The 20,565-nt window shown below is 36.4% G+C and overlaps 1 protein-coding gene across 1 annotated transcript in view; it reads left to right on the top strand.

Moving 5' to 3' along the window:
- LOC132101724 (otogelin-like protein) overlaps positions 1–20,565 on the top strand; it is a 34,820-nt gene that overhangs the window by 7,029 nt on the left and 7,226 nt on the right. Inside the window, exons 10-48 of the mRNA XM_059506879.1 lie at positions 1,019–1,125; positions 1,204–1,329; positions 1,550–1,658; positions 1,854–1,900; positions 2,397–2,542; positions 2,618–2,750; positions 3,137–3,314; positions 3,687–3,811; positions 4,152–4,361; positions 4,466–4,631; positions 4,747–4,821; positions 5,043–5,086; positions 5,415–5,589; positions 5,685–5,792; positions 6,292–6,430; positions 8,028–8,162; positions 8,305–8,451; positions 8,534–8,653; positions 9,345–9,461; positions 9,874–10,030; positions 10,978–11,004; positions 11,100–11,273; positions 12,045–12,323; positions 12,625–12,742; positions 13,399–13,478; positions 13,600–14,282; positions 14,731–14,908; positions 15,664–15,806; positions 15,903–15,926; positions 16,015–16,107; positions 16,384–16,567; positions 17,006–17,223; positions 17,823–17,964; positions 18,082–18,267; positions 18,350–18,562; positions 19,396–19,500; positions 19,585–19,692; positions 20,029–20,130; positions 20,243–20,347. Of these exons, the coding sequence (XP_059362862.1) occupies positions 1,019–1,125; positions 1,204–1,329; positions 1,550–1,658; positions 1,854–1,900; positions 2,397–2,542; positions 2,618–2,750; positions 3,137–3,314; positions 3,687–3,811; positions 4,152–4,361; positions 4,466–4,631; positions 4,747–4,821; positions 5,043–5,086; positions 5,415–5,589; positions 5,685–5,792; positions 6,292–6,430; positions 8,028–8,162; positions 8,305–8,451; positions 8,534–8,653; positions 9,345–9,461; positions 9,874–10,030; positions 10,978–11,004; positions 11,100–11,273; positions 12,045–12,323; positions 12,625–12,742; positions 13,399–13,478; positions 13,600–14,282; positions 14,731–14,908; positions 15,664–15,806; positions 15,903–15,926; positions 16,015–16,107; positions 16,384–16,567; positions 17,006–17,223; positions 17,823–17,964; positions 18,082–18,267; positions 18,350–18,562; positions 19,396–19,500; positions 19,585–19,692; positions 20,029–20,130; positions 20,243–20,347 (5,726 nt within the window). The remainder of the gene's footprint in view (positions 1–1,018; positions 1,126–1,203; positions 1,330–1,549; positions 1,659–1,853; positions 1,901–2,396; positions 2,543–2,617; positions 2,751–3,136; positions 3,315–3,686; positions 3,812–4,151; positions 4,362–4,465; positions 4,632–4,746; positions 4,822–5,042; positions 5,087–5,414; positions 5,590–5,684; positions 5,793–6,291; positions 6,431–8,027; positions 8,163–8,304; positions 8,452–8,533; positions 8,654–9,344; positions 9,462–9,873; positions 10,031–10,977; positions 11,005–11,099; positions 11,274–12,044; positions 12,324–12,624; positions 12,743–13,398; positions 13,479–13,599; positions 14,283–14,730; positions 14,909–15,663; positions 15,807–15,902; positions 15,927–16,014; positions 16,108–16,383; positions 16,568–17,005; positions 17,224–17,822; positions 17,965–18,081; positions 18,268–18,349; positions 18,563–19,395; positions 19,501–19,584; positions 19,693–20,028; positions 20,131–20,242; positions 20,348–20,565) is intronic.

Genomic DNA, 20,565 nt, shown 5'->3' with positions numbered 1-20,565 from the left:
TCCTTCAATTTCAGCTTATTTAATGTCATTTGCCAAATCAAAATTTTTCTAATGCAATGTTTGAATTTAATTTAATTTTATCTTTATTTTAGTTAATAAATAATTAAAATAAATGTATGACTACATTCATATTTTTTATAGTTTATTTTGAGTTAATAAGAACACTGTTATAAAACTTCAGCCATCTTTGGATCACTGGAACCTAAATGCCAGTTGTCTTAAATTTAAATTAAATTAAATTTAAATTAAATTTAGAACTAAAATTCATTGGGAATTCTGAAATTTGATCTTTTGCAATTATTAGCTTAAAATGTGGGAACATGACTGTAGAAAATAAACATAGTGAACTTAAAGTCAAATGACTAATTGTAGCATACTAACAGTATTAATATTAACCTTTGTGCTAATGTTAATTTTGAACATTTATTTTTGTTACATTTAGGATTTTAAATCTGTCCCCTCTCCCTTCCTCAATATTTTTCCCCTCCCTATCTTATTTCCTGCATTCCACACTTCCCAATTCCGACAGGATTATGTTAATTATAGTAATGAAAATACCTTGCATATGGCAAAAGCTGCAGAAAGAGTGTTTGTGAATATATGTAGCCTATACTATAGGTTTGTGTGTGCATGCATGTGTTTGTGCTTGTACTAGAATTTGTAATAGTTTGTGTGTGTGTGTGTGTGTGTGTGTGTGTGTGTGTGTGTGTGTGTGTGTGTGTGTGTGTGTGTGTGTGTGTGTGTGTGTGTGTGTGTGTGTGTGTGTGTGTGTATTGATTACAGTGATGAAATAGCTGCTGGAGTTTATGAACAGATTCCAACTCAACTGTTGATTGAAGAGGTAGTGAGAGGATCAGGTTGCTAGAGCATGTTGACCTTGCAGCTTTAGTACTCTTACAGTCTCACATCACCATACTGAAATAATTGACATCTCCCTTTATGTTCTTTCTTAGAACCATTTGTACTTTTGGCTATTTAGTGCTTATTAACCTTTAAATTATTTACATTTTTTCCCTAGGTTAGATGATGAGGAGACATTTTGTCGGACTCTTGTTGAGTACACCAGGGCCTGTTCTCATGTGGGATACCCCGTCAGAGAATGGAGGGACAGTTTTCCTTCATGCGGTCAGTCTGCTTTCATGTCATAGAGGAAATGCATGCCATAAACTTTGCAGCTTGTGATGTGATATGTTTATGTTTCAGTGGACAGATGTGAGGATAGTTTTGTCCACAGAGACTGTATCAGCTGCTGCCCACCTACATGCACGTTTGAGAAAGAGTGTTTGGGAACCAATCTACACTGTCTGGATGGATGCTACTGTCCAGATGGTACAGTAAGAACAATAATCAGATGCTTAAGTGGGCATAATATTTGTGAATGTTTGGTATCATTAGGACTGCACAAATAAGCAGTTTAAGGCACTTCAGAATGCATGTTGCAGTTATTTATGTAACATTTTAACTTTAGTATGATTTTAGTGACTTCATTATATTGAATTATAGTTAACTTCTTTTACTCATGGCTCTCTTTCTGTCTGGCTTTTCTCAGGTTTGATCTTACAGAATGGCACCTGTATAGCAGTGTCTCAGTGCCCCTGTGTGTACCATGGTACACCATATCCTCTTGGTCATGTATTGGAGCAGGGCTGCACTGTTTGGTTAGAAACATCTCATTTTTACTCTTTTACACCTAATACACCAAACAAAACTCGTTTCTTTCATTTTTTAAGATTTAGTTAACCGTAGTAACTAATAATAGAATCTGTTCCATAACAAATGAACTTGTCATGTATTAAATTCATGAATCATTTAAAACAATTAATAAAATAATATAACGTGAATTACATTTTCAGTGTCTGTATGGGAGGAGTGTGGAACTGCACAGAGAATAATTGCACTGGTAAATAAAAACTTTTGTATACCCCAGTTTTTCAGAATAGCACACCAAAACAGGCATCTTTGTATTCTAAGTATAACACAACTTCTAAGTTATTTTTACCACAATGTTTTGTTCGCAAATGCAAAGTTTCTCATGCAAACATAAAAGTTTTGCAAGCTGATGCACAGTTTTTTCAAGTGAACATAAATAGTTTCTCAGGCAAATTTTGTAAGACAAACATTTTGTAGGTAAAGGCAAAAGTTTCTTGGGTAAACATAAGTTTTGCAAGTGAACACAGTCTTTTTGTGTGCGAACGCAAAGGTTTTGTTTGTGAAAACAACGTTTTTCAGGGAAACTCAATTTTTGTGAGTAAACGCAAAAACATAAAAAATATAATTTTTCTTTCCATCTCATATTTTTTTCATCACCATCTTCCCTTTTGGGCTGCATAACTTAAAAAGTAAGTGTTTTGTCAAAAATGATTTTGGAATTAAATTATAATTTTTTTAACCCCCAGCGGAATGCACAGTAATGGGTGACGCACATGTGACCACTTTTGATGGGCGGATCTTCATGCACATGGGCTCTTGCCAGTATGTGCTAGTGAAAAGCCGCGGCAGCACCAAGTTTACTGTGACACTACAGTACACAGCCTGTGGAGAGGTAAGAAGAGTGTTTCTGGGTATGATTGGCATCAAGATGTTTTGTTGGTGTTTAATGGAGTCTCTCTTCTCTCAGTCTCAGGAGCACTCTTGCATCCACTCAGTGGCTCTGGTGGTGGATGAAGATGTCAGCAGGCAGGTCACTCTCACCAGAGAGGGGGAAGTTGTTATTGGGGCCAGTATGGCTGTCAATTTGCCTTACTCAGATGGTAAGGTTCTCAGTTTTACATCAGTATTGGGCCACTTTAATAGTAAATGTGTTCAAAATAAATATAGACATCCTATTAATTTTGATGAAAGCAAAAATTCTCATTTTTTCACTCAAGTACAGTATCTTTTATTTCACATTTCTAGGTTCAGTTCTGAACGTAGAAAAGCAGTAATAAATTTGTTTAGTTAGTTAAAAATGCTTAAATAGTAAGATCAAGTAAACAGTAAAAAGAATAGAGATATAATAATGAATAGTAAAGCTAAATAGCTATAAGTAGAGCAATAAATTAAAAAATAAGCAAAAATGTTACACATTTAAATATTTATTTTACTTGAACAAATATTAGATTAAATTGTATTTCCCGTTTATTTTGATTTTTTTTAGACATGGTGAACATTCGCTGGCTGACATCGTTGTTTGTGGGTCTGCGGTCTGTCTTTGGCCTGAGGTTTCAGTACGATTGGCTGGGTGGACGAATCTACCTTCAGCTAGACAGCACCTGGATGGGCTCCACATTCGGCCTATGTGGGACCCTCAACAGAAACCTACGGGATGATTTTCTGTGAGAAATGGAGGCTGGTCCTCTGAATTTGCATTTAGTCATTTATAGAAAGTAATAGAATAATAATACAATAATGGTAATAATAATTATAAAGTATATATTATTATATTATTAAATTGTTATTATATATTATTAGATAAATTATATAATAATAATTAATAGTAATAATCCCAATAGAATTACTTTCAGCAGAACATTTTAAATGTCTTTCAATAACTTTCTGGTTTGCATTATGAGTGTGTGCTTGACATGAGCAGGTTTGATTCCCAGGGAGTGCATGAACTCATAAAATGTATACAATAAATGTGATAAATGTAAAAATGCATAAATGTAAATGCTTGATGTGTAAGTAAATTAATTTTAATCCTCCAGTTCTCCTGCTGGAATGATTGAAGGAACCCCACAGCTGCACGGCAATGCCTGGAAAATATCTTCAGCGTGCATAAGCCCTATTAACATTCCTATTATCGACCCCTGTGAAATGAACCAGCAAAATGGTACTTATGCTATCACTTTGCTTATTAGTTGCAATATTAATGTTTGTCCCAAAAAACACCTCTGAGGTTATAGAAGAGACCAAAATGTATGTAGGTGCAGATGCTTATTTATTTTACTATAAGATTTTCTTAATTCTAAATATTTTTTTTATATATGCATGCACATAGCGAGAGCTCCTGGAAACCATACCAATCTCCTTGTGTGTTTGAGTGTAAAGCCTGTTCTGAATTTAATTGTTGTTCGATTCTGTGGCCTCTATCTTCTATACTAATGTTAGCATTTAATCTGATGTTTGATTTCTAGACTTTCATGTGATGCTAAAAAGGTTTTTTTTTTCAGTGTTTTATGCTGCCCGGTGTGATGTGCTTTTGGAGGAAGTGTTTGTGGCATGCCATGCATATGTTAGTCCCAGTATGTACCACCAGCAGTGCCGCTACCAGGCCTGTCGATGTGGCAGCACCTGCCTCTGCACTGCTCTGTCCCACTACGCATACATCTGCAACAAACATCATGTCACCATCAACTTCAGAACACACGTCTCTGAGTGTGGTTCGTTGCTCATACCTACATCTCTCTGTCTGTCTGCATATCTATCTGTCTATTGCACGTTTATGTTTAGGATGTCATTTGTGAATGTGTGTGTGTGTGTGTAGGTATGGTGTGTTTAGGAGGGATGATGTATCACCCGTGCACATCAGCATGCGGGAGGACGTGTCAGTCAATCAGCAGTGGTGAAGTGTGTGATGGCGACTGTGCTGAAGGATGCAGCTGCACCGAGGGATCATTCTACGATCACGCTCGCCAGCGCTGTGTACCACTGTACGTCTGAATAAACCAAACGCCAACAACCCCACCCTCGCCTTGTAATTTCTGAATACTAGCTTATAAAAGGACATAGCTTCTCCTTTTCTAACTCGGTCTTGTTTCCTTTCAGCTCCCAGTGTCACTGTTATTTCATGGGTTCAGTGTTTCAGCCTGGTGAAGTGTCCTTCAGCTCATCTGGACCATGGTGAGTGTGTGGACATGGAGGCTTGTGCTGTCAAACATGTACGTCGTGTAATATTTTATTATAATAGTATTTCACAGTATTACTGTTTTAATGTATTTTTGATCATATAAATGCAGGCTTGGTGAGCATAGGAAACTGATTATCCGTACATAAGAATGTGTGCTATTTTTAATTTTGTAGATTTCTGTGTTTGTTTAAATTTCATAATGATTTTTCTTTAGTCTCTGCAGAAATGGTCAGATGGAGTGTGTGCCTGAAGAGAGAGGTAAACTTTTACTTTTATTTTTTTTAGCAGTATATTCTCAGAAGTAGCGCATTGAGCAGATTGCTGGACAGATCTGAACCTTAGATACACATGCACAAAGAAAGATGGAGACTTGGGAGTTGGAGATAGCAAATTCCCCTTTTTTCTTTTTCAAATAACAAAATACCAAGACATTGCTCATTTGCAAGATTTGGCTGTGATTTAAAATCTTCTGTACAGTATTCAGGTGGCTGCATTATTAATGTGTCCATTTTTGTTTTTGGCACATAACCCTTTCTGCATTGTCAATCCTTCTTTCAACCATTCTCTTTCCAACCATTTTTTTCAGAGCCTGAGAGAGGAGATTGTCCCAATGGAAAAGTCTACTATAGTTGCCGGGGTCAGAGTGGGCGTGGACCTTCAGGTGTGGGCGTGGCCTGTGAACTGACCTGTCAAAACCTGATGCTGAACCTGACCTGCCCTCCCATGACCCCATGTGTACCAGGATGTGGATGTCCAGCTGGGTAATCACTGTCGTCTTTGCATTTAGAACAAATGTTTTGAAAAGTATGCATGTCTATTGACACCTGAGCATGTAATGTTACACCAATTGGTGCAGGCTAGTGACTCATAATGGAGAATGCTATTACCCGGAGAACTGCCCCTGTGCATGGCTCGGTCTAGAGTATCTCCCTGGAGAGACAGTGGACACTCCATGCTACCGCTGGTCAGTTGGTTTTAGTGTGCTTAGCTTCCATAATTCTGTTTTCTGTTACTGGTTGGTTCTTCAGTTAGTGGAATTTTTCTGTTCACTGTCGCTGTGTCTAATTACTATTTCCAAATTAAGAGTGTTGAAAGGTTATATATGACATTTTAATAAAATAAATGCAGCCTTGTTGAGCATAAGATACTTTTTTTCTAAAACAAAGAAAGTCTTACTAACCCCAAACTTTATTTTCTCCCCAAAACGATAAATGTCATTAACATTACAAGTCATAACAAAAAATCCACACCACGATTCATTATAACGAATTTATGGTTGTTAAGGCCAAGATTACATCTTTATTCCACATTTGATAGATGTTTTAATTTAGGTGAAACACAGAAGAAATTTTTCCTTAAATAGTTTAAATAATCATAAAAGCCATTTATTGAGGAATAATAGTGTACAGTATCTGTTTATATTTAAATAAGATTTCACTTGGTTTCTCTCTGTGTCTCTCCAGTGTGTGTCATCATGGGTTCTTTAACTGCACATATTCGCCATGTCCAGCAGTGTGCACCATTTACAGTGACCGACATTACCATACATTTGATGGCCTGGAGTATGATTACGTCAGCGACTGCCAGGTCTACCTGGTCAAGGTACTTCCTGAGTGTGTGTGTTTGTGATTTTAGGTACACTAGCAAAAAAATTTAAAGCATATAATACTTAAGTATAATGTATTTTACGCAAAAAAAATCTTATTCACACCAAACTTTTCAATGGTATTTACCATTTTTAGATTAGAGGCATTACTGTATACTGCCCACCCTCCACTGTAGATACTGTATAACTATCGGCCATTTAAAAAAAAAAACACAGTGGTTGACCATTTTACCATGGTTTCTGGACATGTACCACAGTAATAAGACTTTTTTGTATAGGTAAGCTTAAATGTAAGAGTAAGCATATTTTTGTGTACAAGTGCTGTTAAACAGTGACGATTGTTTGCCTTGTGTGCTGGTCTTAGGACCAAGTGGAGGGGCGCTTACCAGTTTGCCTTCAACAAAGAGTGCGTTTCACAAGTTGAACATGTTGAACCTTTAAACTGAAGAATTTTTAACGAAGGGCCAAAGTGTGTGTGTGTGTGTGTGTGTGCTCTCACACATTGCAGACTTCAGTAGGGACAGATAAAGTAGCAGGAAAAGAGATCTGCTTCTACCGCCACTAATCTTGGGAAAATCAGAAGGGATTTTTAATTAGAACAGGGCTGTGGTAATGGAGACAGAGTTAATGTCAGTCCCAGCACAGAAACTCAGCAAAGAGCCGCACATAACAAAGAGTAATCTGTTCCCTATCATCCTACGCAATGCAACCTGCTACTGCCCTTAATGACTGAGAAAGTGTGTATGTATGTGTGCGTCGTTTGTGTGTGTGTGGATGCTTAAGGTGCAGGTGAATAGACTTTGGTGTCTCCTAAAGGCCAGTGATTCTCTGAGGAGTCTACTGATCTACCCGGGGGACAGACTTTTCCATCACGACAAAAAGAAATGGCTTTTGTCACACACACAAACACACACACACACACACACACACACACACACATGCATGTACACACAAACTCACAACAACACACAAGGTTTCATTGCTTAAAATATTATACAGCAATGCATTGATTATTTAAATATGATGTGTCACTTTTCAATGTTAAATTTCTTTCCCTTGTCCTAGTTTAATATGCAGGTATACAGATCTATAATAAAGACAATTATTGGTCGATTTCCTGAAGAGTGTAAACAAAGTGACTGTGGTGCTTTCAAATAATAGTTCGTTTGAAAGGTCCGACATAACAGCTTTTGCTCAACAAATGGTCAACAAAAAGATTAAGTCTGTTGTACTCACCAAGGCTGCATTTATTTGATCAAAAACACAGTAAAAATTTTAATATTATGAAATATTTTTATAGTTTAAAAGAACTGTTTTCGATTTTAATATATTTTAAAATCTAATTTATTCCTCTGATGCAAAGCTGAATTTTCAGCATCATTACTCCGGTCTTCAATGTCACATTTTTTTTAATTTCTTTAAAAAATCTTACTGGGACCCAGATATTTAGCATTTTTGTTTGATTGATGCTGGTGACACAAAAATCACACACTTTGTCTTTAAGGAAAGGTGTTGTTTCTCAGAGGTAGAAATGATAAAGTGTCAAGCATCAATTGCATACTATAATTGCAACAATCTTGTATCTACATGTAGAGTGTTGGTGAGACGGAGGTGTCCATCGTTGCTCAAAATAAAGATTGTTACGAAAGTGGCATTGTCTGCATGAAGTACCTGCTCATCTATGTTGGCCTTACTAAAATCTACTTCAGTGACAACTCTGGTAAACCTGTGAGTAAAAGACATAACCCAATCTTTAGCTGATTAACGGCACATTTGCCCTTTCATAAACTAGGAGACTGGTTATTGTTTCTATATTATCTTGTAGTCTGTATTAACTGTTGATTTGAATTGGTTTGTGTTTGTCCTCTAGAGCTCATCTACTGTTGTGGGAAGAGGATATGAGTTTCAGTTATGGGGTGCGGGATACTACACTGTGGTCCACTTTCCTGCTCAAGATCTGACCATTTTATGGGACCGCAAGACCACAGTCCATATCCGTGCTGGACCCCAGTGGAAGGTAAGAGTCGTTGAATCAGCAGAATAATTTAATACTATATAAACCGTATTTCTTATTATAATGTATTTGGCTGTGTTTTTAGGGTCAGATGAGTGGTTTGTGTGGAAACTTTGACATGGTAACAGTTAATGACATGACCACAGCTGGACATATGGAGGTCAGTAACGCACAGGCCTTTGGAGACAGCTGGGCTGTTGGACAGGTATGACACTTCAGGATACTATTAGACTGGAGTACACTGTTCAAAAATTTAGGGTCAGTAAGATTTTTCGAAGAAATTTATTTATTTATTTATTTTTTCTTAGAAAGAATGCATTTAATAAGTAACAGCAAAAAATGTGACAAAAAAAACTAATTTAAATAAATGCTTTTGAACTTTCTGTTCATTAGAGAATCCTAAAAAAATTATTACAGTTTCCAAAAAAACAACAAATAAATAAAAATAAATAAATAAATAAAAGAAAAACTGTTATCAGCACTGATATTAGTTCTTGAGCAGCAAATCAGCATATCAGAATGATTTCTGAAGGATCATGTGATGCTGAAGACTGGAGTAATGATGCTGACAATTCAGCTTTTCATCACAGGAATAAATTACATTTTAAAATATATGTAAAAAGAAAACTGAAATAATATTTCAGCTTTTACTGAACTAATTATTTTTTAACTAATAAATGCAGCCTTGGGGATTATAAAAACCTTATTTTAAAAACCTAAAAAAAATCTCACTGACCCTAAATTTTTTAATTGTAGTGTATTCTTAAAATGTTACATGCTAACTGTGGTTTCTGCCATAGTTTTATTGCTAGTGTAAAATAATAGTAAACTAGCGTACACTAGAGTTACACTAGAAGTTTAGACTAAACAGCTTTTATGTGTTAATGTGTGTGCAGTGTGAGAGTGACTTTGTAGTTCACAGACCATGTGAAGGAGATCTCAGTCGGCAGCCGTATGCTAAGCGGGAGTGTGGCCTTCTCTACAGTGACGTATTTGCTCCATGTCACAATGTGGTGAGCAGCTCTCCTCTGGGGTTTTGGACTACAGATAAAAAGGCCACGTCTTACCCACAGCCACACACAGGCTGGAAGACATCATCAGAAAGACACACACACACACACACACGCACACACACACACGCACACACACACACACACACACACACACACACACACACACACACACACACACACACACACACACTCTGTGATGAACCATCTGATAGAAGCTTTGAGATGGTTTGCCGTTCAAAATCTGGCCACTAGGGGGCAGTAAATGTTTGAAAATATAGAACATTCCACCATTAGCACATTCAGGTGAATGTCAATAGTCCTGAGTGTGTGTTGCATAACCAATTGTGTGACAGGCTAATTGGGATTTTAGGGATTCATGTATTGTGTGTAACTAATACTTGTGATCCCAAAGGTGGATGTGACCTGGTTTTATAAGAACTGTCTGACAGACACCTGCAACTGCAACCGTGGTGGTGACTGTGAATGTCTGTGCACCAGTATCGCAGCATATGCACACAAATGCTGTCAAAATGGTGTCACAGTGAACTGGAGATCCCCCACCGTGTGTCGTGAGTACAAGCATTAGGAAGCAAATGAACTTTTGACCCGTTTGTGCTGTCTGTCATTGAGGTTAATGGGTCAAAGACGAAAAGGGGTTTTCAAGCATCGAACAATGAAAGCTTAATACAACTTCAAATTAGATCTGTTTTATTTTATTTTATCTGAGCAAAGAATAATGACTGTCATACATTTTTACCTTGATTTGTAGAAGACACCCACTTAAATGTCATTCAGTGTAACAATAGCTCAGATACCAAGAAATCTTGTCAGGCATATTTACGGCCAGAATCATTAGATGACATTAAAAGACTGACAAAATCACAGTGCAGACCCCCAAAACTAATAAACTGTCATTTTAAATCTTTACCAATCTTTGGCACTTATCCTACAAGCCACTAGGTTTTACCCATTTGTCAGCAGTTCTTCAGTTTTTAATCATTTAAAATATAATGAAATTTCGTATGATCACATTTTCTTTTATATATTTTAATAGGTAAATGTTAATAAATTTTTTTACATAAATATGTACTATATCTGTAACACTGATCAACATTATTTCACCCATGTTTTGACATTTTATATTCACAAATGTTATTGGAAACAATAAAGTAGACACTTTATTTGCATTTGATATGCTTTCTATTTATATAAAATCACTTTTTTAAATTTATTTTAATAAGGGCACCAAAATGAGATGTCTTGTCTATACCCATGCACAAAACAACATTTCTAATGCAAAACTAACCCAGCATTCAGTTTGTACTTTTCAAAACTGCTCCTCTTTGCTTCAGTCTGTTTATATATTCAGACTTTGATTCTGTATTCTGTTTCAGTTGCAGATTTGTCACATTAAAAAAGTTAAATGCGCAGCTAATGCTGTTTTATGTTGCTTTTTAAGCTGGTAATGTTGAAATACTGCATGCAAACTCATAATACTATGTGATTCTTTTAACAGCATATGACTGTGAATATTACAACCAAGGTAAGAATGATTTATTATGATTATTTGCATTGAATACTTCTGTAACCACCTAAAGATCCTGGCACTAACCTTTTTATTTATGTACGCTTGTTTAGAGTTGGGAGAGGGTCCGTTCATTCTGTCCAGCGCAGAGCTGAATGACTCTGCATGTGTGTTTGGGGCGAATGTGAGCAGTGGTGAAGTGTTTCCCCTCCTGAGGACCAACACTCAACCCAGCACCATTTTCCACTTCATGATCACAACTGGACTATATAAGGACCGAGCTTCCAGTGAGCATACACTCTTCACTTCAACAGCAAAACAAATCAGTGAAAGAAATTGCAGAAGAAAGAGATTAAAACTAACATGCAATCAAACATGCTTAAATGCAAAATACAATGACCTGATGTTTTCATTTTGTTACATTAAATGCTGCTCCACACTAACTCCATCTTTGTAAAAGCTTTGAAGTTGGGTCACTTACAACATGCATTTTAAAAATCTGCAACCCACAAGCCACGTTCCCAAATTTCTGAGGAGAATAATTATAAATCTGTTGTATAAATCAAGAAGGCTCTGTGATTTTCTGTCAAAATAAAAGCTCTATTATTCACAGTTGAAAGCAAGGTATTATTATATTAGTATTAAATATTAGTATTGTAATTTTACTGTTGTACTGTAAAATAAAACAATAATAATCATTTCAGTAATAATAATGCTTTGTATTTTACATTACGATAGTATTAATTGCTATAGTAATATATTTCTTAATTGATTTGTTACATTTTTATAATTGAAATAATACAATTAAAGTATTATTTTGAATTATAATGATTCCTAAATGTCCAATTTTTTTATTTTACATTAGTATTATTGCAACTGTAATATTTCTATTGATTTATTTTATTATTTATTATTTAAATAATAATCATAATAATAAATGACTGAACAAAATCAACCAGCTTCTGAATTTTTTTTTACATGGTTTAGCTCTATCATTTATTTGTAGTCTGAATAGTAGCATCTACTGATGTTGCATTTTTTATTTTGCACTGTTTCAGGACTTCCTGTTGTTTCACTGGAGTCTGCAGAGAGGCCCAACTACTTTCTGTGTGTTACTGGGAACCGTGGGTTACGATTGGAACTCTGGCAGCCTGGGGAAGAGTTCAGACGGAGAGCGACCTTCATCCACCAACAGGGCCTGTGGTTACCTGGCCGATCTTCCTTTGAGTTGCACAGTCAGAAGGGTGTCTTCCTCACTCTTTCTCATACACACGCACGTGTTCAGAACTACGACCATTCATACACCTTCAAAATCAGAAGCAGTTTTATCATTGATGGTAAGACCAGTCTCCAAATATCTGAATATCAAATCTGCTGTGCAATTATAAATGATCTTATCATCAGGCCCATATTGCCTACACTGATTGTGGAATGGATATAAATATAGCGCAGTGGATTAAAGAGACCAGGCACACTTTTTGGAAATGTGGAGTTCTGCTGATGCACATCATATAAGCTCATATTACACTGAAAATACACAAAAAAAACCTACTATAAAACATCAAGCTTACCAACCTCATTTGCAGCACTTTCTCGAATGTCTCTAATGTTTATGATGGCTGTGTTCCTGCATTTTAGAGAGCAGTTTTGTGATCCCCTACCGCTTGATGTGTGAGTGGAAGTATCGTGCATGTGCCAGTCCATGTGTGAAAACATGCAACGACCCCGATGCCACACGCTGCCAGTTTTTACCTCCGTAAGATCATGTGCATATGCCAATACAATCAAATTAATTATACAAAAGGTGCTTGGTAAGGCAGGTATTATACTGTACATTGTCATGTTTTACTACAAAATCAGAAGGAAGATATGAAAAAAATTTATATAAAACAAGCCTCTTTATCATAATTACAGCAAAAATACTGAAAATAGCTTTTACCATGGAGCCTTCGAATATTGTGTTGCTCAACGAGGAGCCTCGGAGTCAAAAAGTGTGAGAATTACTGCTTTGGGAGCATTAAGAGTTTTGCTCTGTGACATTATCGTGGCAGGTTATCACTTAAAATCACTTAATAATCACTTAATACACTTAAAAGCATACTTTTTACCGTAATGAAAATCTAATAAAAAAATAATCAATGAGGATTATAAAATAAAGACTAAATCAAAAATGTATTTCAATTGATAATTTAACTAAATTAAAACATCTGAACACATTGCAGTAATTTTGGAGTGAGTATGTACTTGTTTGTCATGAAAATCATATCACAATGCATGAGAAAATGTTAAACAGGCTACATGTTCTTTATCAAAATCCAGTATAAGGAGGAAAATATGACCTAGAAGTATTCACCCGTACAATTTCTTCAGAAAATGAAAAATCCAAATCTTTCACTCTCTGATCTGGTTTAGAGTTGAAGGTTGTTTTCCACGTTGTCCCAAGTCTATGCTGTTGGACGAAGTGACCAGGCGGTGTGTTTACAAAGAAGACTGTACGTGTGAAACCATCATTTGCGTAACTTCTTATGCAAATCTTAATCCTGTCTTTTATAAATATTTATGCACACTGTTAGGTTTGTCTTAGCACCTGTGTTGTTTCTGATGTGCTTGCAGGTGTGATACTTTCTCCAACTCCGACTCCTTACATGTTTGTGACCCAATCAAACCGAACCACAATGGCTCCAACCTCTGCTCCTACAACCACGACAACTCCCTCCACCACAACGGCAACACCAAGCACCTCTCCGAGCACAACTGCCAGTACTACAATCATAACTACACCTTTGGAACCAGATGATTTAATTGGCAGCCCAACTACACCCACATTACCACCAACCACAGTCTCTTCAACTTTGGCTACCACCACCTCCACTGAAACTCCCACAACACCCTCTCCATCAACCACAGAACCCCCTCTAGTCAGCACTGCCCCACCCACCACCACAGCCACGCCCACTACAGAGCTCATAACAACAGTTTTTACCACTTTACTATCTACCTCGACCACAGAGATGCCAACCACACCCGAGGCCACCACCGAACCAGAAACAACGCCTCCAACAACCACCGTTACAACCACCACTGTCATTACAACCGAGACCACAACTTCAGAACCGACTTCAACAATCATCACCACAGAGACAACATCTGTCTCCACAACAACTGAAGAGCCCTCAACTACCACATCAGCCATACCAACAACCTCTGAGATATTGCCTTCACCCTCCCCTTCACCTGAGACAGCAGGAATAACAACAGTGCTTCCTCCGTTCCTTCTACCCACAGGGCCCTGCACGGTAAGAGTTTGTGTGTTAGGGTTGGTCGTTCTCATAGATTTTTTAATTTTATAGTATTCAGTGATATTCATGCTCAAATATACTTTAAACATGGAATAGAAGGATTTTTGTAATGTTCAGTTCTTTTAATGGTTTATGAATAAATATTCACATCTTCAAGTTTAGCCGGTTATCCACAAAGGGAGAACACTACTTCCAGTCTTAACTCTTTGTTCTTGAGTAATTCCTGTCCAGTTGCCAAGATGTTGATGTCCTGAGGGAGGAATCATGAGTTAAGATGCGGTACGGTGAATAATTGATGAATCTGTCATAATATAACACAAGAACAGGCATCAGAAAAGACAACCGATCAATGCGTACTACCTGAAATCATCCTAAGGTGCCTTACATTGTTTTTGGTGGTGGAAGGGTTTATGTGCTGTCTTGTCTCTGTTTTGTATCCATACAGTCTCCATATTCAATACGTGTGGATGAGTGCAGTGAGTACATCTGCTTTAATGGACAGCTGATGCTGCATAATTCCTCTCAGCACTGCAGATACAACATCAGCCAGCCACAGTGCAACCTGCTGGGCACACCGATCCAGACCAACACAGACCCCTGCTGCCCACTGTGGCAGTGCCCATGTAAGTCATACACACATGACCATTCAGATTTGCTTTAGATGGAAGGTGTTTATAAAAAAAGTCAAGTCAAGTCAAGTCAAAATGTATTTCTATAGCACATTTAAAGCAACAGAGTTACACCAAAGTGCTCTACATGTGAGGTGTTCATATTTGTGGTATTTATATAGTAGTTATATACGATTGTATTTTATTTTTTTAGTAATTTATTTTTTATGTTCTATTTTAAGTAATTTAGTTTTTCTACAGTATATATTATTTATTTTCAACTTATTTCATTTAGTTGCAAAGGCAACATTTCGGAACACAATTTAAGATATTTCGGGATGAAAACCGGGAGGCTTGTGTTGTAACTGTCCCATTGACCGCCTAGTAACTTACAGTACACTGTCAAGGTCCAGGAAAGCATAAAAGACATCATCAGAATAGTGTACTCATTTTGCGTTCAGTGGATATTCTCCAAAATGGAGAGGAGACTAATTGTTGAATAAAGTTGTTATTTTTGTTTTCTTTGCATACAAAAACTATTCTCGTCGCTTCATAGCATTACGGTTGGACCACTGATGGCAGATGGACTATTCTGACGATGTCTTTCATACTTTTCTGGACCTTCTTTACCTTAATTTTTTCACCTAATATTTATATTTTATTTCAGTTAATGAAAACATTTTTTAATAGTTTTAGTTAACAGTAACAACATTGATTAAGTTAAAGTGTTCATCATGTTATCGGCTTTTAATGTTTGTGTGTACTGTCAGGTCGCTGCTCTATAATCTCTGACCTGCGTGTGATCACGTTTGATGGGAATAATGTGGCTCTTTATGATATCGGTTCTTATATTCTGGTTCACCTGCCCAGAGAGAAAATAGTCGGTCACATTGAGAAATGTCCAACCAGTGAGGTAAACTCATGCTATCACTTAACCATGAAGAAATGTACTGTCTCCTTTATATATACACTTTTCACATTTTATTAAATGCTTGACTTTTGCTTCCAGAGTGTGAACTACATCAGAAGACCTGTAAGTGTGTTATTAGCTTATTTATGTTCAAATGTTATTTACAGTATTATAATCAACCTAATGCATTTACCTCTTCTCTTCCTGTTAGACTCCCTCTGGTGGAACCTCAGGTCTGTGTTTTAAGAAGCTGAACATTACAACTCAGTCGTACAGAATAATGGTCAACCGCTTGGACCGGAAGGTAATGCTGGCAAGATTAGACCTGTTTAGTCATGAAGTCATGTTGTTCTAAACACAACAAAATGCAAAGCTCTATTTTTAGTAGCTATTATTTCAGCAGCCAGTAAATCTTATAATATTGTTTGTTTTTGAATAAACTGAGTAAAATCCAAGAAAATGGCAATTGAAATTTGTTAACCAGGCAAAATAAATTCTCATTTATTTAAAATTCCTGCATCTTGTGTCTCCACTTAATCGTGGCTCATAAAAGTGATTTCTGTTGTTTGATCTGACACAGGTTTCGGTGAATCAGATTACGGCACGGCTTCCTCTTACAAGGCAGAACCTCAATATTGATGACACCGGGACCATGTACATCATTAATACACCTGGTGGGATCAACATAAAGTGGTACCACAGCACTGGCATCATGGTCCTACAGTACACGGCTCCTGATAACACCTCCACTAGGGGGCTCTGCGGTCAGTATGTTGGATTTGCACTTTTTAGACAACTGTGTTTACTTCCCTGTTTACTTCCTTAATCAGTATCTGTGATTTTATCGTGCACAAATTATCAATGCATGTTTGTGCTAAAGAAGAAAACTGCTTTTATAATCTTTCATCAAAATGTAAACTTTTCTGCTAATGTAATCAGGTTTAATGGGTGGGGAAAAATATTTGTAAACAATAATATAATATCCTACTTTTGTCCAAATATGTCCAAACCCAGATAAAAAATGTCCCACTTGTAGGTAGGTAATATTTATTTAGTTTCATTCTGAAATATGTCACATTCTAGAAGCTAAACGTGTTTTTTCATGTTTCATGTTTTAATAATTTATCAGCCTTCGGGGATTGGTGGTCATGTAAGCGTGTTTGGTGTATTTTGTTACCAGCGTATTTTGTTTTCTTTGTCAGGATGTTGTGACGGTAATCCAGCTGATGACCTGCGGCTGCCCAATGGTACAGTGGTCCAGGATATTGAGGACATCCCAGTATTTCTGCACGGATGGATGGTGGATACGTCAGAGGATACAGATTACTTCCGCAGAGTGGGAGACAACTGCACCACCGGCAACTGCTCCAAATGTTTCACCATGCTCAACCAGAGACCTTTCTCTAAATGTCACCACAAGGTACCACACACAAGCTTGAATACATATTCATCTGCAGGCATCCTATTTACATCCAATGCTTTTAAAAAGCAATTAGTAAATATTATTGATCAACGTTAGCTATAAAAAACTTATTTAGCTCGATACACATAATTTGGCCCATATACTCTATGAACTCTATTGTCCTCCCATTTTCAACTATATTGTTATTGCTGACTAAAACTTAAAGCTGAAATAAATAAAATATAAATATTACATTAAAACATTTTGAAATGTTGCATTGGCAACTGAAATAAAAGTGAATAAATCTAAATAAAAGTAAATACAAGTTTGAAGTTTAAAAAGTTAAAGGACTAAACTTACTAAAATAAAAATAAACCAAAGCAAAATAGCCCATAACAAAATGATTAAAGCAAACCAATTAAAATTAAATATAAAATAAAAAAAAAGACGTATTCATAATATTTATAAATAGTATAATAGTATATAAAAAGTACTAAAAAGACACAGATTTTTACTTTAATTTGATATTTTGTGTTTAATTTGTGAAAATTCATACTTGCCCTACATGTGAGTTGACCATTTTATATTTGATTATTTTTACAAATGTTGTTTTGAAGGTTTCTCCAGAACACTTCTGTGATAAGATATGGGCTGGTGACTTACACTATAAAGAGCATGAGTGTGACTTCCTGGCTGCATATGTGGCCATTTGTTACACGCATCAGATCTGTTTCAGCTGGAGGAAAAGCAACTTCTGCCGTGAGTGTGTTTACAGATACTGTTTGGAAGCACAAAGGTTTTTACTTAAATGCAGAATTTTTGAATGGTAGCATACTTTTTTCACTTTTTCATATTTGTATGTGTTTGTACAAACAGCACTCAAATGTCCTCCTGGTAAAGAATATAAACCCTGTGTGAATACATGTAAGACTCGGACATGTCAAAACCGAGATTATTACGAGGAAAGCACCTGTTCTTCTATCAGAGAGGAGTGTGTTTGTAAAAGCGGTACCATCCTGCACCGAGCAGACTCTGCTTTCTGTGTCACCGAGGACCAGTGCGGTGAGAATGCCACACTATGTTGTTGCTTGTATTAAAAATAAAGTGCTGTTGTGATAATGGCCTGTTATTTCCATGTGATCAGTGTGTACGGATAACGATGGTGCTCCACGCGCCCCGGGTGAGGTGTGGAACGGCTCTCTACGTGGCTGCTGTCTGTTCAAGTGTCTGGAGAACGGTAGTGTGGTTCCTGTGGAACCCGAGTGCAGTTATGAACCTGCTCCTCTGTGTGAGAGGGAGGGAGAGTATGCAGTTGATGTGCTGGAGGAAGGAGTCTGCTGTCCTAAGAAGATTTGTGGTAAAAAAAAAAAAAAAAACACATGGATGTATAATTCACAAATCCATCAGAAATAGTACACCATCCTGGCTCATTTGATGTACTATTAAAAAAATACATATGATACAATGTATGATATATATTTATGATAAAAAAATAATACAATATGTACTACAGTTCAAAAGTTTGGGGTCTTATTTTTTTTAGGAAATTAGTACTTTTACTCTGCTTGTTGTGCATTAAATTACCCTAAACTGACAGAGAAGGGAATAATATCACATTTGTGATTCATAACTGTGTGTATCACAGTTTCTATACAAAAAATAAAAAATCATCAGAACTGTTTTCAACATTGATAATAATCAGAAATGTTTCTTAAGCAGCAAATCAGCATTTTAGAATGATTTCTGAAGGATCATGTGACACTGAATACTGGAATAATGCTGCTTAAAATTCAGCTTTGCATCACAAGAATATATTACATTTTGAAATTTGAAATAGAAATGACAAATGCAGTTACTGCATTTAAAAAAAATTAATTACTGTTTTTACTCTATCAAATAAAAGTCTTGGTAAGCATAAGAGGCTTCTTTCAAAAACATTAAAGTTGACAAAAATCTTAATTAGATACATGCAAAATTGTATCTTTCTGCATGAACATTATTTATCCTGTTTGTTTGTCCGCATTCTCATTATAAATATGTTAATGAGTTTTATTAACCTGTTTTTGGTTCTTGCCTTAGATGCTATGGCACAAAACATAAAAAAAATGAAACAAATCAGATCTGCACATTAAAAATGTACAGTATTTCCAAGAAAATATGTGTGACAAATGCTTGTGTCTTTGTGTGCAGAATGTAACCTCACCATCTGTCAGAGTGAAGTGCCCGGCTGTGAGAATGGAGACAAGCTGGTGATTGGCTACAGCGCTCTGTCCTGTTGTCCTGAATACAGATGTGGTAAGAGCTCATGTAATCCTTACTCTGATTGGCTGTTTATTTGATCAGTGGACAAAGTTCAGACTTCTGATTGGTCCCTGTTAGAATGTGATCCACTGGCATGTCAGAGTGTTCCTGCCCCGATCTGCAGAGAAGATCAATTCCTGGTGGAGGTCAGAGGGGCACAAGCTTGCTGCTACAGCTACATGTGTGGTAATAATATATTATACATACTTGAATACTTCAGCTGATATTCTCATCTCTACGCTGACAATACATATATTTTTGTATTGAATTATAATGAATAATAAAATAATTTTCAGAAGGTCGTTTTTTTAGTATTTAATTATACTCGAACACACACACACACACACACACACACACATATACAGTATATATATACATACATATATATATATAAATATATATACAAAGATATACAATTATTTATAATGCTTTAAAATATACATTATAATATAAAACATGTTTACATAAAACACTCTTAAAATAATAATCTTTTGTGATTTTATTGTGGCATATGTTTTGCAGTGTGCGAGTCCTGTATTGACCCTGTACCAGTGTGTCTGCCTGGAGAGATACTGGCTGTGGATGTGAACTCCACTAATCACTGCTGTCCACAGTATAATTGTGGTAGTTAGAACAAACACACAAGCATTCACTGCACTGAAGTGCCCAGTCATTTTGTGTTTCGTGATGAAAGGAGAAACATGACGTGTTTAAAGGCTGTGTCTTGCTCTTTCAGTGTGTGATATGAGTCTATGTCCTGAGCCCAGCATGAGTTGTGCTCCTGGAGCTGTACTGGTGAAGAGACCTGTGCCGGACAGCTGCTGCCCAGAGACACACTGCGGTACTGGACAAATGCACACTTACCTAGATATCTAAACAGTGACTCCTTTTTGTTTTTAAGATAATCAAGATAATTATACTTGCTAAGGAATAACCTTACTCAAACCCTCTAATTCTCCTTTTGAGATTTTAGAAGGCATTATTTTGTCCCTTTATGGACTTTATTAGTTTTGTTGATTTAGAAAACTTCTGTGGATATTTTTTCAACATTTCTCTTCT

Source organism: Carassius carassius, chromosome 23, assembly GCF_963082965.1.
Source record: "Carassius carassius chromosome 23, fCarCar2.1, whole genome shotgun sequence".
In the NCBI taxonomy this organism is placed as follows: Eukaryota; Metazoa; Chordata; class Actinopteri; order Cypriniformes; family Cyprinidae; genus Carassius; species Carassius carassius.
The sequence above is the reverse complement of the archived record's forward strand: the minus strand, read 5'-3'. Positions and strand labels throughout refer to the sequence as shown.